Here is a 15,006-nt window from a genome sequence, read left to right as displayed (position 1 = left end):
GACAAAACTAGACACAGGAAAACTATTGATCAATACCTCGAGAAAGAAATAAATATCAATCGCGATTTGAGTATGGCCAAGCAACTTCAAGAACAATTTGATCTGAGAACAAGTGTATCGATCATCTCAGGTTGCAAGCACTCCAACTATTTTTTTCCCACTGCATTGTTCTTTGCTTTACTGAATATCCACAACCAGGATATTCACCATGAATCTCATAGAAACATACAAGGTAAACATCCTCAGTGTGGCAGCCGATTATGCAATTTGATGCCGTAAATATACCACCACCTTCGTACGAGTATTATATGCACACATACACATGTAATATACAATATAATACAAGTCCTTAGTGTGGCAGCCGATGTATGCAATTTGAATCCGAAAATACAACCTCCTTCGTACGAATTTATATGCACACATATGCATGAAATATACAAGATTACTAGAATGAAAATAAGCTCATACATGCATATATCCACAGCTTCAGACATGCAGGAATGGTGTACCAAAACCCCATTTGGGTGGGAGTCGGGGTTGTTAACAACTTACCAGGCCTATGGTGGACACTAGAAGAGACAAAACTGTGATGGGTAAGACGCGTGCGTGATAATATTGAGGCAAGTTTACCTGCTGACATCACAACCGGTCTCTACAGTCCATTAACCCCAAAATGCAGATATATATTTTGAGTAATTAGAAGACAGGTAACGATTTGTTTTTTAAAAGACTGAATGTTGATGAGATCCTGAGCCAAACATAGCCTAATTCTTCTCAAATCCATCTTGGAAATCCTTTTTGACATAACAAGAATTACCTTGACGCTCAAACAAAATAGACAAAAAGCTTCCCAAGAATAAACAACAATAATGATTAGTTTCAAATTGCAATGTTCAAAGAATCTGCAAAAACGCTCAAGATATAAGATGCAATCATATAAGCCGACACATGACATGAGAAATAACTAGTATTGACTCTACAGGAAACCACAAGTATCATCCTAAACATACAGCTGAGAAGAATGAAGTCATCTGATACATCAGTTGGAAAACGTAAAATAGAGAGTGGCAGCAGGTTCTTGGGAGCACTACAGATTAAGCTTGGTGATGTTTGGTACCAATACGTGTTTTAAGGGGAGAGTCTTCAGGTATTGGTCCTCATATAAAAAAGCATCAAGGTGGGCCATCAGTTAATCAAAACCCTCTATCAACTGGTCTTTGGGTTAAGGCAGGTGGCTTCATCAATATAGGCAAGTGGTTGACTTCAGGCTTCAGATATCTCAGCTGTTATATTGCGAAGGGAAATGAAACAAAGGTAAAATAATAGCATCAGTCAACTGGATCAGGGGTGTGACAATCGAGGCAATTTGTCAAAATGCTTCATTGCAATGTTACTTCAATACATATAAGCGCAACGGAAGCAAGTGGAGACATAATATGAAAAATGATATCATGTTCTACCTGTAATTTTACTACAATGCTCTAGTAGTCGTAGGTTCTCCCACGTGAAACAGGACTACGTGCAGAAAACCTGGTTAAGGAAATGGAAAATCAAGTATTGGGAACATTTAAACGTTTCAAATGACAGACAAGGCAGTTATTCATTTTAAGATGATTGAAAGTCAACTTCCCTAGTGAGAATTTAAAAAAAAAACAGAGCCCATAACAACAGAGAACATGAAATAATCAGGTCATTTAGGTAATCTAATCTAGCACAATCTCAAGGACAGAAACTCTTGATAAAGTCCATGCCAGTAAATAATTTTCCTTGTAAAGTTTCAAGGAGAACACAATCAATACTCTTGAACTGGTTACACCTCTGATACAAAAACCAAAAAAGGTAAAGACGTTGAGTGAATAAACAAAAAAGAATGCAACAAGTCTCACCCAGAACCAACAGATCGCCCTGAGGAATAGCTTCCATATGCTCCATATGCATTGCCGCCGCTACCACTCTGCAGATGGCGGAAAAATGTGATAACAATGCAGAACAACAAAATAAATGGACAAGCTGTATGCTCATGCTTTAGTTATTTATGAGGTAAAAAAAATTTTTACCCGGGAACCGCCATAACTACCATAATTATCCGCTGGTGCCAAATCAGCAGAACGACCATATACACCAGAATAAGAATACCCTCGCTCACGGTTCTTAGCATCCCTGTTTCCATATTTCAAGCTGTCTGAACCATCTGCTGATATTGGAAGATATGGGACAAAAGGCATAAATGTAGACATAGCGCCCTCCTTCTCAAAAACATTAGCCCTCAAACGTGACATTACTTGTATAAGAGCAGCCTTGGCAATATCAGGATCTCCAGAAATCTGCGAAAGGTAAAGCACAACATTAGCTACATTCAATTATTTCTTTTACGGTCCTAGATGATCCATTGCTTGTGCTTCTGCTTCCTCATTTGCATGGCTAATTTTTATTTTACACTAGTTCTGCTAGGATGGGGAGAGACCAGAGACATTAAAAGCATACACCGAATTTATCTTCTCATAATTACTCTAGCAATTGACATAATCTTAAGAAACTTAAAATAGAGTAATGCAATAGCAATCACACATATTCCAAAGAAGATACCAGTTACTTAACAAGTAGAAAGGGTACATGCTGACACCCATTACGCTTAAACGTAGAAAGTGCACTTGATGCTAATTATTAAAAACCACAACAATTCCTATCAGTTCACCTGAACCATTTCATCATCTTCAGAAGCAACCTTAGGCAGGTTTTCTTTCGACACAATGCGAATATTAGCCTTGGTCACTTTCCTCATCTCCGAAATTATGGACCCTCCTTTTCCAATGAGACAGCCAATTCGAGAAGTAGGAACAAGTAACCTGGTCATAAAAGAAACAAGACCAGAGTCTCTTTCGACTTTTTCACTGCACCTGGGCTGCAATCGTATAGCAGCATCGATTGCCGGAGAAAACGTATCTTCAAAAATCTGAACCAACACAGCACAAGAATATATGTGAATAAAAGCTAATACACCAAAACCTCGATTCAGATGATTAAACTAAAAATTACCTCTTTTGCAGAGATAGATATCAAGCAATCATCTCCCTCAGCAGCAGAGCTATCAACTTTAACAGTTGCCCCAGAATCTTGCCTTACTTGGTTGATTACCGTGCCTCCCTTGCCAATGACAACCCCCTATATTAGCAGTTGGACACACCAAGCGAATTGAGAATTCTCTTGAAGATGTTTCATTCCTAGGAGCTGAGTAAAGAGACTGAGGCCACTCAGATCTTTCACCCTTGTATCCCCCATAGAGCCCAACAAGTGGAGTTAATCCCATTATTGGAGCACCAGCACTGGAACCCAATACTGAACCACCAGAAGGATACCCAGTACGAGCAGAAGAAGAAAGTAAATGCTGAGATCGAGAAGGATTGTCATGTAGGCGAGATGCAATCTCATACAGAGCTTTCTTCACCACAGAAGCATCACCTGATATCTACAAGGCAAGGAAAGAGGAAGGATAATTGGACTCAAATATGGTTTGAGTTGAATTGTAAGCATTTATCAAGAACGACAAGGAATGACAATGAATAGTGCACTGGAACCAATTGAAACTCGACTGCAACTCAGAACATCATCGATCTACAATCTAAAAATTAGCATTGCAAACGAGAATAAGAAACAACATGGCGCTAAAAAAATAAAAACTGAAATAAATCACCCAATCATCCTAAGGTAACATAGTAACTTCCAAGAATATGAAAAGTGTTACGGCCATATGGCTCTTAACTATAAAAGAATATTAACCAAGATATGAACAAAAGAATATATGGCTTTACGTAGGCCACCGCATTCCACAGTACCTGGACAAGTTCATCTGAACGCAATGCACATGCTGGCAAATGATCATCCTTTACAATTCGAATCTGTGCCCCAGTTTCACTGCGGATGTTTTGAACTATCTGTCCACCCTTCCCAATTATGCAACCAATCTGATCAGAAGGTACCAGAAGTCGAACTGTAACTTGTGCGTACTCTTCTGAGTCCTCAACCATCGCATCCTCAGCAATGATCCTATCATGTACCCTAAAAAGGGCATCTTGAGCAGGACAAAGATGACTATCGAATCCATCAGAGTCATTACTCTCCTTGCTAGCACTGTATATGGTAATGACTCGTTCCTCGCATCCTGCAACAGACTCACCAATTTGGATCTTTGATTTAGTGTCAATTCTTAATTGTTTAACAATTTCTCCTCCCCTTCCAATAATACTTCCAATTTTCTTCCCTGGGCACAAATAGCGATACACTGTGTCATCATAACCAATATGAAATGAATCTTTATCGCTTCCAGAATTTCTTCTTTTATTCCCGTTATTTTCAGCATAATCAGAATGGGAATGAGGCCGTTTGCCATAGTTATTCCTCTGACCGGTCATCCTGATATTAGATATTAATAACATTCAAATAAGCACATGATTAGCAGATAAAGAAAAATAACCATATGTAAACATTAAAGCATTGAGAAGGTTGATAACATATCCATATAGGGGAATCTCAATCCAAGAATTACTTATAACCCAAAGAACACCAATTAAGGTTTTCAAGAGCCCAAACTGTTACGACAAGCAACAGCCGACCAAGATCACAACTTTTCACCAGCGCAGAAAAGTCAATAATCTCCATTGCACCGAGAAAGTCATGAGAGTATTGGGGCGTACCTATGCAAAGGCTCCTGTCTTGCTGGATATTGGGAAGAGAAAAAACAGGCACGTAATTCTAGAAACTACAATTTATAGATTGATTAAAAAAATCAGCAATCTTTTCTCTCGACTGAAAACAAATGAGTATTGCCCAAATTTCGGAGAGCACAAAACTACGAATCGACTCAGCGCCCTCTAGTGGTAATACCCAAAAGTCATAAGCGGATGACCCACAATAGAACAGAGAAGAATAATTAAAGAAGAAGCACAATTGTTAGCATCGCATAAAGATAACAACTCGAGAATTCTGGGGTGAAAAGATCCAAGAGTCACAGGATGACGTGAACCAGGGATCCAAAATTTAATAATAATGATAATAAGCAGCAATAATCGATGTACACGCGAAGTTACATGTAGATTGAAACTATTGCAACATTATACCTCTGGATCGCACAAAAATTCTGGAGGGTTGAATTCGGGAGCGAGATAGGGATTTCAGCAAGTTCAGCAATGGTGCGAGAAAGTACCTAGGGTTTTGACCGGACCAGTCGTTAACAAAATTATACTTACTATTATATTTAAAAAAAAAAAAAAAAAAACTAGGCCAATTCTCATAATTCTACATTTAGAATTAATTATTTTAGAAATGGTTTTTATAAAATTTTATAATTAACTAGAATAGATTGAAGTTGCATGATTTTTATTACTTAAAATATTTATAGAATTTCATAACAAAATTCTTAATTTGAGGTATTGTAATCATTCTATGAATATTTATATCTATACTATCTATTTATATTATATATACTATATATATTTATATACTATATTATTAAATTTGAGACTTTTTAATATATGTTGGGACTTTTAGTAATTCGATTTTGTAGCACCTATTAGTTTTTACGAAAATAACATATTCAGTTAGATAGTAATATTTTTCATATAATTTACACATAACCACAATATCTAATTCAATTTCAAAATTAACATATTATCTCTAAAAATAACTTAACATAATTATATTATGTTTAATTACTTATCCAAATAATAATACAAATTATAACAAAAATTCATGAATCAGTTTGATCTATTTTAAGATTTATAAATATAAAAAGTTATAATTCGAAGTTTTTAATTTTTGGCGGTTTTTGAGTGAGATGCATTTCCCATGTGCGAGATAAATAAAATGAATTTAAAATTCTTAAACGAACCGTGCCCAGGCTGTTTTCTATCTACAAAAAATGGGCTGGCCCAGTAGTATAAAAATAAACCCGTAACGGATTAAAATATCGACCCAGAATTGATAAGTTACGGTCAACGTCCCGACCCGAACCCGCATTAGACGGATCATGTCGAACAATTTTAACATTTTTGGCATCTCTAATTTTAAAACAGGTAAATACATACTAAAAATTAAATAAAATACTTCGAATGAAGAGATATGATTGTAAAGCTCCGTTGTATATAAACACTATAAATTAAAGTATCATTATTTTCCAAGAAATATATACTGTTAAATTCCACACATTTTATAGTATAGTAAATAATTTAAAAATTTATTTCAAAATATTTTTATCGAAAACAGTAGCTAGCCTTACGTACTCTATAATATATATCATTTTATTGAAATAAATTTGAGATCAATTCGAGTAAGTCTCTTGTGAGACGGTCTCACGAATTTTTATCTGTGAGACGGGTCAAGTCTACCGATATTCAAAATAAAAAGTAATACTCTTAGCATAAAAAGTAAAACTTTTTCATGTATGACCCAAATAGGAAATTCGTCTTACAAAATACAACCCGTAAGACTATCTCACACAAATTTTTGTCGATCAATAAATGGGAAATTAGTTGGATGTGACTTTGAATATCTATTATAGTGTGTGTGAAGAAAGAATCGACGTATTTAAAAAAAAAAAAAAAAAGAATCGATGTATTTATGACTATCGATGTAGATTTTCTATTATCTTTTTTCCTCTAACAAAGATCAAGTAAATTCAATTTTTTATCTCTATAAAAAAATTCAAAAATAATATTTAAAAATGTATAATAATACAATTATGTTTTATATAAAAATATGATATACATAAAATAAATTTTATTTTTAAATGTATTATTACACATATATGTGTGCAAATATCCCATGTTAAAAGATCTTAAACGATAACTAAAGTTAAACATCTAGACTAATTAAATTTTTCAAAAATTGATATTTTTTATTTAAAATTTTTTTATAAAAAATACCTATTTCTTATTCTTTTATAGACCATATTTTTTTTTTAGAATATTTTATAGACCATATGTATTGTTTTGTATCACGACGTTCTAGTGATTATAATAGTTGTTGATGTATATGTTGGTAAGAGAAATATGGTATAAAATCGTAGTCTAGCGATAATCACTGCGCCAATTTACTTTCGTAGAAATTATATTACTGTGCAGAAATCGTATTTAATTAAACAAGAAAATTCTGAAAGCAAAATTTTAAATTAAATTATTTAAAAATATTAAATGTTGCAGCTTCCGTAGTTTAATCCAAATTTAACTGCTGAAATTTTAAAGGAAAAATAGCTTGAAGATTAGAAGTTAAAATAGTGTATTGTTTTGGACAATGAAATTATACTGTTACCACAACATAGTTAGCGTTAGAGAATAATATTATAGGAGTAAATCAAATTAATTATGTAAATTTTTTTTTAAAAAAAAAGCTAAAAGGAAAATTGGCATGTTTTTTCTATTTTTGTTTTTTTTATTAATGATTTAAAGTTATATTTTGATATCTGCATATTTTTAAAAAAATATATCATATTCTAACTGGTCTTAATTTTTATAAATATTTTTGGAGATTTTGTAAAACGTTAAATTTTATTTATATATTAATTTTTAAGAGTTTTGAAGGGAACTTATAAATTTTCAAGCATTCATATTATAAAAAAATAAATTAATTTTGATACAAAATATTCAAAATGTAATAATAATTATATAAATATACTGCCAATGATGTGGATACAAAACTTTAAATAATTAAAAAAATAAATGATGTATAGATTAAGGATATAGTTGTCATTTTGCAAAAATTATGTTTGGTAATAATTCTTCTCCAACAACTCAAATTTCAGCTTATATCAGTTTTATATTTTTATTTACAAATACTTTTTATTTTTACTTATCATCTACTTCAAAATAATATATATAAAAATCGCTTAAAAATAAGCAAAAATGCTCTCAACCATTCTCTAAATCAGGCAAACAACATACTGATTAATCAAACAGACCCTTTCAGATATGTCTGACTTGTGCTTTGGTGGATTACGTTAGTACTTGATCAATTATTATGAGTTCGATTATTCGTATCAAACAATTTTATCGTATTAATTGTGGTCTATTTTGATTAAATTGATTTGCAAATTTTTACATTAAAGTAAATTTACTCATATATATCGAAAGATAACGATGGCTAGCTAGTTCCAGCTTCGTTAAAAAAAATTAATCACACAGGAAAATGACCGCTTGAAAACTGGTGAAAACCTCAAAAAGGGGAACCGATATCGTGTGAAATCCAAAAATTTAAGAAGACTGCACCCATTTTTGGTACACATTGCATTAATGGAGTCCGTAATAATAAGTCAAACTAGGGGTCATACCTACTGCCCACTGGGTAGAGCCATGTAGGTGGCAGACCCTCCTCTCCGCAGATGGAGCTAAGTATTCGTGTGGATTTCTGTGAATAAATCTCCTTCTCTTTCTCAAATAATTCCATCTTTGTTTTCGTGCTCTTAAACAAGCCGGTTTTTCGTGTCTTTTTTAGCTCAACCCTTTTCCATCTTTTCTGTGCGCGTATAATTTCATCTCCATGCCGCGGCAACGCTACAAAGAAAATGGTTGCTCCGCCGCCAACAGCCAACGTTGTGAAATGGGTTTTCCTGTCGATGCTTTCAACGATTCTGAACAAGTTGCGGACTTTCGAAGGAGATGTGGAGGCGGTTTGAAGGGAGGGTATTTAGGAATTTTTGATGATGCTGCAATGGAAGCCTGCGGCGAGAAATCTAAGAAAAATGGTTTCGTCTACCTGATCGATGGGCAAAACTCAGATGGAAATTGCAAAAAATTCAAAAATAAGCAGTCGAAATTATGTTGTAGAGGGCACTGGAAACCTTCAGAAGACACCAAACTGAGAGAACTAGTAGCCATGTACGGCCCGCAGAACTGGAACCTCATAGCTGAAACACTAAAAGGAAGATCAGGTAATGATCTTCTAATCATATTTTTCAAAACAATGTTACTCACTTGTTTTCTCTGTAATCTTTTACTTGATTTTTTGAGAAGGAAAAAGCTGCAGATTAAGATGGCATAATCGGCTGGACCCAAAGATCAATAAAGGAGCTTTCAGTGAAGAAGAAGAGGAAAGATTAATGGCGGCTCAAACACAACACGGCAACAAATGGGCGCTGATTTCCAGGCTTTTTCCAGGTAGAACAGATAATGCAGTGAAGAATCACTGGAACGTTGCGATGGCCAGGAGACAGAGGGAGCTATCAAAATCATGCATGAAACTCGGAAAAAGGAGTTCTCATTGTACAAATTATTACAGAAGAAGATTCAATACGGATGAAAATTCTGCAACAATATCTGGTTTGCATCTTTCCACCTATTTTCACTGAATAAATTGCATGCATGCCTCTTTAATATATCGATTTTCTATAAATATGATACTTATAATATTCAGAATATCATAAGTTCTCAGTTCATAATTAAATCAAACCAAAGCATAAATAAAAGGAATCTTGTTCATATATTTGCAGGTCGGGAAAGGAGATGGCGTATGAAAAGAGAAATATTGTTGCAGGATTCAATAACAAAGAACAATTTGTCAACATCTGAAATATCATATACCGATCAGCCATCATCGACTGGAGAGAGCCATTGTGATCAGAACAGTGCAACAATACCTACTTTCATAGATTTTCTTGGAGTTGGAGCCTCTTAATCAACCCAAAAATAACGACTATATTTACGTTGTTTATTACATCGTGTGAGCCGGAGGGTGGATAAGTTGCAATTTCAAGTTTCAAGTTCATGGTTTTGTGATTATTATCTTTTGATTTGTCTAGCAGTAGATTTTAAGTGGGAATGGGGGAGAAGCGTCAATCTTCTTGAAAAAAGTTTAAATTTTTGAAAATTTTAATATTCAATCCTCCTAAATTTATCATAGCGCGCTTTTCCTCTGTCTGGATCCTGGATTTGGACACGCCTTTGTGATAAACTAGATAGGTATTATTAAAATAGTATTCATCAAATATTTTTTTTAAAAAAAATGATCTTCTGTATTTGAAAACACTCAATTGCATTTAGATATTGTTATTTTTTAAAAATAAAGTTTGATCAAAATTATTTCCCCAAATATCCCTAAACGAGATAAGTCTATACACATCTAAAGTAACAATATTTTTTATGTAATGATACAATATGTTCAATTCTATTAAAATATAGGAAGAATGTTATTTCAAATGTAACATAAATTCAAACAATAAACTCTACTCTAAAAAAATATCAATACAAACAAATCAAGAAAGTGAGTTCGGTTGTATTAATGTCTGAATGTAGACAAAGAAAAAATAAATATATACATATATTATACATATTAGTGGATAATGAGCTTGACATTAATTATCTGTTGGAAATTTGAATCAAATTTAGAGTTTGAATAAAAATTATATTTCATGAATGTGGGAGTGTCTTTTGACTCTCCACATTCTTGGTTTAGTTATGACTCATTATTGTGGAAGTGTCTTTTGACTTTCGACATTATTGAGTTAATTGAAGACTTTTGGCTCTTCATAGTTTTAAGTTAATGGAAAATTAATTGAATTAACTAATCTTTCATGACTTTTGATGTGCATTTTGAGGCTTATAAATAGTGTTTATTTCATCATTTCATATACATGAAAATCTTATATTTTTCAAGCATTTTCTTGCATATCATATTGTTAGCTTTCCATTTGACCTCCGTTAAATTTAGGTGATAAAGTGAAGGTACGTTTTCAATTCGCCATAGTAGTACGTCGTGTCAAGTCACTGCTGATTGTTCCGTTGTATCCTGAGAAATAGACGTCCAAGACGATGCTCGAAGCACATACAAGACGAATATGGTTTAAGAACACTGTAGTTCGAACATGCCTCAATTTGGTTTTATATATATATATATATCAAATCTAGCCATGTCAAAGTATAATATTGTGTATTGAATATCTTCAGGTATAATATTTATTTTATGTATTTAAAAAATTGCATGAATTGACGGAGAATTTCGAGAAACTTGTAGCTTTAAACTATAATAGCTCAACCAAACACACAACCTCCAATTGCTTGTGTAAAAAAGATCAAGCTTCACCGTAAATTCTAAATTCTAACAACACACGATTTGAAAGTTCTCTTACAATGTTAATCAAATAATGTTTCATCATAAACTAAACTCCAAGAATCTAACAAATTCTCCGAAATCCAATCTCCCATCTCCATTATCGTCGAAAACATCGATCATCCTCTTGAAACTATCCATCCCCAATCCTTTATCCAATCCCAGAGAACACAAAACTTTCTGCAAGTCCTTTGGATCGATAAACCCATCTCCGTTACAGTCAAACACATCAAAAGCATCCTTCACTTCATCCGGGCTCGGATCTTTCTCCTCGAAAAGGCTAAATATTTCATGGGATTCCACATCAAATCTTGCTTCTTCGGGATTGCTCATCAATCTTAAACTTCCTATGACGATATCCTCTGCATCTCCTCCGTGCAAGATTGGATCGACCCTTTTGTCTTTCTTGACAGATGAATTGATACCGCCCTTCTTTGTTCCATCCCGCTGTTTGGATTCGGAATCCACGGGATTCATTAACAACTGGGATCGGATTGCAGACTGGAAAAATCCCAATAAAAAGATGTGTACCCTTTTCTTGTCAAGGAATATAACAAAGAGGAAGTTAAATATCAATCCCGTAATCAACGTGATCAACTGCAGGCCTTTAAAATTTGAAGAAACATTCTCGATTGAGAATTGATTCAGATAAGCGAGAGACATGGCTAATAATAGTATCTTTCTTCTCTCGACGAGAAATCTAAATATTTATAAGTATTAAAGATAATTTATTCTTGCATGAATCTTGTGTAGAAATTTTTTTCTGGGGAATTTGATGCTGGGGTTCTCTTTATATATAGTGTAGGTAGGAGTGGCTCAAAATCTTGGAAATTTGGTAGTATTTTCAAAGTGGAGGAAGTTTCGTGGTGAGCGCGTGTAATTTAGATGGCGCCACGTTCCGAGAATGAAGAATGTGTGGGAAATTTCTCGTAGCGACCGCGCCTTTTAAAAGACATTTCGAGGAATTGAGGTTGTCTTGGTAAGCCACCTTACTTAGTCAAAAGGAGAATTCAGATTGATGTTACATCCTCGTAGAAATTACCTTTTTTTTTAATATATTGGGTTAAATTGACCAAAACTTTTTGGCTGCTGTTTTCCTGAAGTTATCATTTATATAACAACTCGCTGTACATTATCATTCCTCGTGATAGAACAATTTTGAACATTAATATCTTGTACTAAATTAATGTCATGGTGAATTTTTTCCATCCTCAAAATACCTCATTTTATTCGAATAACATATTAACTTTATATATATATATATATATATAATTTTAAAAAAAACTTATTAAAACTAGAAAGTTTTAAATTAATTTACAATTAGTGACATGGTGAATTTTTTCCATCGCCAAAATCTCATATATACGCTTTTGTGCATGACAAATTGATTTTATGTAATTTTTTTAATAAAACTAATTAAAACTCAGAACATTTTTAATTTTAAAATTTTAATTTTTCTATTTTGTTAAGAAGAGAATATATACCAGAAAAATTCTAGTGGACACCATTATTTTATACTATATAATAATGCATCAACCCCTTATATTTAGAATAACTATCTTGGTCATTTTAGTACATGAACAATAATGTCTTTTCTTTCATATTTCAATAAATTTATTATTTACCATTTATAAATATATTTATTTTTTCGGTTTCTAAATAATTAAGCTATCTTGGATAAATTCGCGTTGCGTGATTGCTAGTATAACTAATAAAGAACGGATGAATTCTTAGAAAATAAAATGGGTGAAATATATGGGCCTTATTCTTTCGCTTACAGTCATGATTTTTTCCTGCCCATATTTTAAGTCCAATTTCTGAAAAGTCCAAAACAACTTATCAGGACTCAGGAGCAACTCCGAAAAGCATTCACGTTCAGTTACCGATACATAAAGTGCATCCAGAATTTAGTTTGAGAAATCTATGCCGAATATTTAGGTGTTATCTACAATAATCATGGTTCATTGAGGAAATATACTCAGAGAAAGATATTTTGACATCCTCGGTGGGGAAAATCCTACGGTTTATCGTGAGTTTGAATCTAATTTTATCTCAAAAACTAGTTCAAGAAGAAAGATTGTTCAATTACATATATACAACTCTAAAAAACTTAATCAATCTGATGTACGACATCTAACACACCCTCTCACGCACAGAAATAAAAATCCAGAGTGTGAAGCTTATAAAACATTTTGGCGTGTGTCTCATATGTGCGATCTAATACATAACGATGAGCATGTGATCAGATACCATATTAAAATTATGAATTTGAACCTAATTAATTCATTGCAAAAGTTAGTTCGAGGGAGGAAAGTTGTCCAAGTACATATATATAACTCCAAAGAGCTTAATCCAACCAATTTGGAACATATGACACACATCCACGGAAGATTGTCTAAGTTCATATATATAAATCTCAAAAACTTAATTTTCATAATATGATACATCTAACACATTCCTTCATGTTATGAATAAACATTTGGAGCATGGAGTTTTACTAGACATAAGCAGGTATCTCATGTTCAGGGCAATTCAACACATAACGATTAGGCTGGTTTTTATATCATTTTAGATCATGGACTAGTTGATATCATGTAAACTTCAATAACATTCCATATATAGTTTATATATACCACGCATATTGCCACGAGTTTATATGTACGATACCTCTCTTAAAAAAATCATATTAATAATTATATAATAAAAGTCATGAATATAAGCAAAGGAAATAGAGAAAACAAAAACACAGAAAACGTGAAAACCTACTGTCTAAGAAACTTTTCTCACTTTTGTGTATAGATAAAAATATAAATCATAATATCTAAATTTTCTGCAAACCAATTTTTTTTATCCTCGTTTCAGCCACGTAAGCAGAAGATTTTATCATTATTTAAACCACCTCCGATTCAGATTCTTGAGTGAAGCTCTGCATTAATCAAAATCCCAATCCAGGGGGTGGAGCAGTAGGAGGCAAAATAAAGCTCGATTTTGAATTGAAGTTTGGCCCAGCATACACGTAATCCAACTCTATTTCCCTTAAATTCTCCTGAAATAATTTCATAAATTTAGATTATATATATATATGTATGTATTAAAAAAAAGAATGGATCTCAAAATATATAAACGTAAAATAACAAAAAATGGCAAGAATGTAGATGAAACCTGCTCCACCGAAGCATTCACAACTTCTTCTCTGCCATAGTAATCCGCCATTTCTCTCGAAAACCCTATTCCAATAATAAATTTAGTTTCATTACATATCATTTATTACGCACTATAAAAAAACAGAGATCAGATCAGATCAGCGGCCGCAACCGGAAGAAAAAGGAAGAAAAAGTTTTGCTACGTACCATTGGAGATAAGGGTGACAAAAAAGACCGAGAGAAGAAGAACCCTAGTAAAATAAAGTTTGCCCATATTTTTTCTTTGAAATTTTGGTAATGGGAAGCTTTCTGATTTCACCAGCGGTGGAAGTTGAGCATGATCCTCTATATAATCTCGAATAAATAATTTCTTTTTTGGCTAAAACACATCAATTAATTAATATTAGAAGTCGTCGGGTTAATGCGTGTGATGGGTTTTAGGTTTTCACTTTTTTATTTACTCACTGGTTTTTTTAAAATTATAAAATCACGCTGTTATTATTTAACTGCCTACCAAATTCGGGGTCAATGAAGGAGTATGGCTTAAAATAAGGTGTTATGTCGAATAATTTAATTTTTGATATTTTCGTGAAACTTTATCTATTTTAGAAAATTCTAGAAATATCTCTCACATTTTTTTAAAAAAGATAAAATATATTACAATTTTAATTAAATATTTTCTCACTTCTTATTCAATTTTCCATCCAAATTAGATTAACACATCTTTTTTTGATTTTACATCCAAATAAATAACAAATGCATCAAATATTTA

General features: G+C 32.9%; 2 protein-coding genes, 1 long non-coding RNA gene and 1 pseudogene across 3 annotated transcripts; 1 reads left to right on the top strand and 3 right to left on the bottom strand.

Annotated features, from left to right (window-relative positions):
- Positions 1–1,099: 1,099 nt before the first annotated feature.
- LOC142534486 (KH domain-containing protein At4g18375-like) lies at positions 1,100–4,996 on the bottom strand (annotated as a pseudogene).
- Positions 4,997–8,683: 3,687 nt separating this feature from the next.
- LOC142534493 (transcription factor MYB119-like) lies at positions 8,684–9,744 on the top strand. Its single transcript, XM_075641361.1, has 3 exons — positions 8,684–8,917; positions 9,000–9,305; positions 9,476–9,744. Exons 1-3 carry the CDS (start codon positions 8,698–8,700, stop codon positions 9,658–9,660), a joined length of 711 nt encoding a protein of 236 aa, XP_075497476.1. The 5' UTR covers positions 8,684–8,697; the 3' UTR covers positions 9,661–9,744.
- A 1,223-nt stretch (positions 9,745–10,967) lies between these two features.
- Positions 10,968–11,869, bottom strand: LOC142534487 (putative calcium-binding protein CML46). The gene has a single exon (XM_075641355.1). It carries the CDS (start codon positions 11,752–11,754, stop codon positions 11,134–11,136), a length of 621 nt encoding a protein of 206 aa, XP_075497470.1. The 5' UTR covers positions 11,755–11,869; the 3' UTR covers positions 10,968–11,133.
- Positions 11,870–13,753: 1,884 nt separating this feature from the next.
- Positions 13,754–14,539, bottom strand: LOC142534499 (uncharacterized). The gene is made up of 3 exons (XR_012817072.1): positions 14,442–14,539; positions 14,254–14,318; positions 13,754–14,137 (listed from the first exon to the last, which is right to left on the bottom strand). It is a non-coding gene; the product is annotated as an uncharacterized LOC142534499 (long non-coding RNA).
- Between the last annotated feature and the right edge of the window lie 467 nt (positions 14,540–15,006).

The sequence above is a fragment of the Primulina tabacum genome, unplaced genomic scaffold (genome assembly GCF_025594145.1).
Source record: "Primulina tabacum isolate GXHZ01 unplaced genomic scaffold, ASM2559414v2 Contig542, whole genome shotgun sequence".
Lineage (NCBI taxonomy): Eukaryota > Viridiplantae > Streptophyta > Magnoliopsida > Lamiales > Gesneriaceae > Primulina > Primulina tabacum.
This window is presented reverse-complemented; position numbering and strand designations above follow the sequence as displayed.

Coding starts and splice junctions, on each gene's coding strand:
- LOC142534493 (XM_075641361.1), top strand. CDS start 8,698: ATGGAAGCCTGCGGCGAGAAATCTAAGAAAAATGGTTTCGTCTACCTG. Junction 8,918..8,999: donor AACACTAAAAGGAAGATCAG/GTAATGATCTTC, acceptor TTTTTTGAGAAG/GAAAAAGCTGCAGATTAAGA. Junction 9,306..9,475: donor AAATTCTGCAACAATATCTG/GTTTGCATCTTT, acceptor ATATATTTGCAG/GTCGGGAAAGGAGATGGCGT.
- LOC142534487 (XM_075641355.1), bottom strand. CDS start 11,754: ATGTCTCTCGCTTATCTGAATCAATTCTCAATCGAGAATGTTTCTTCA.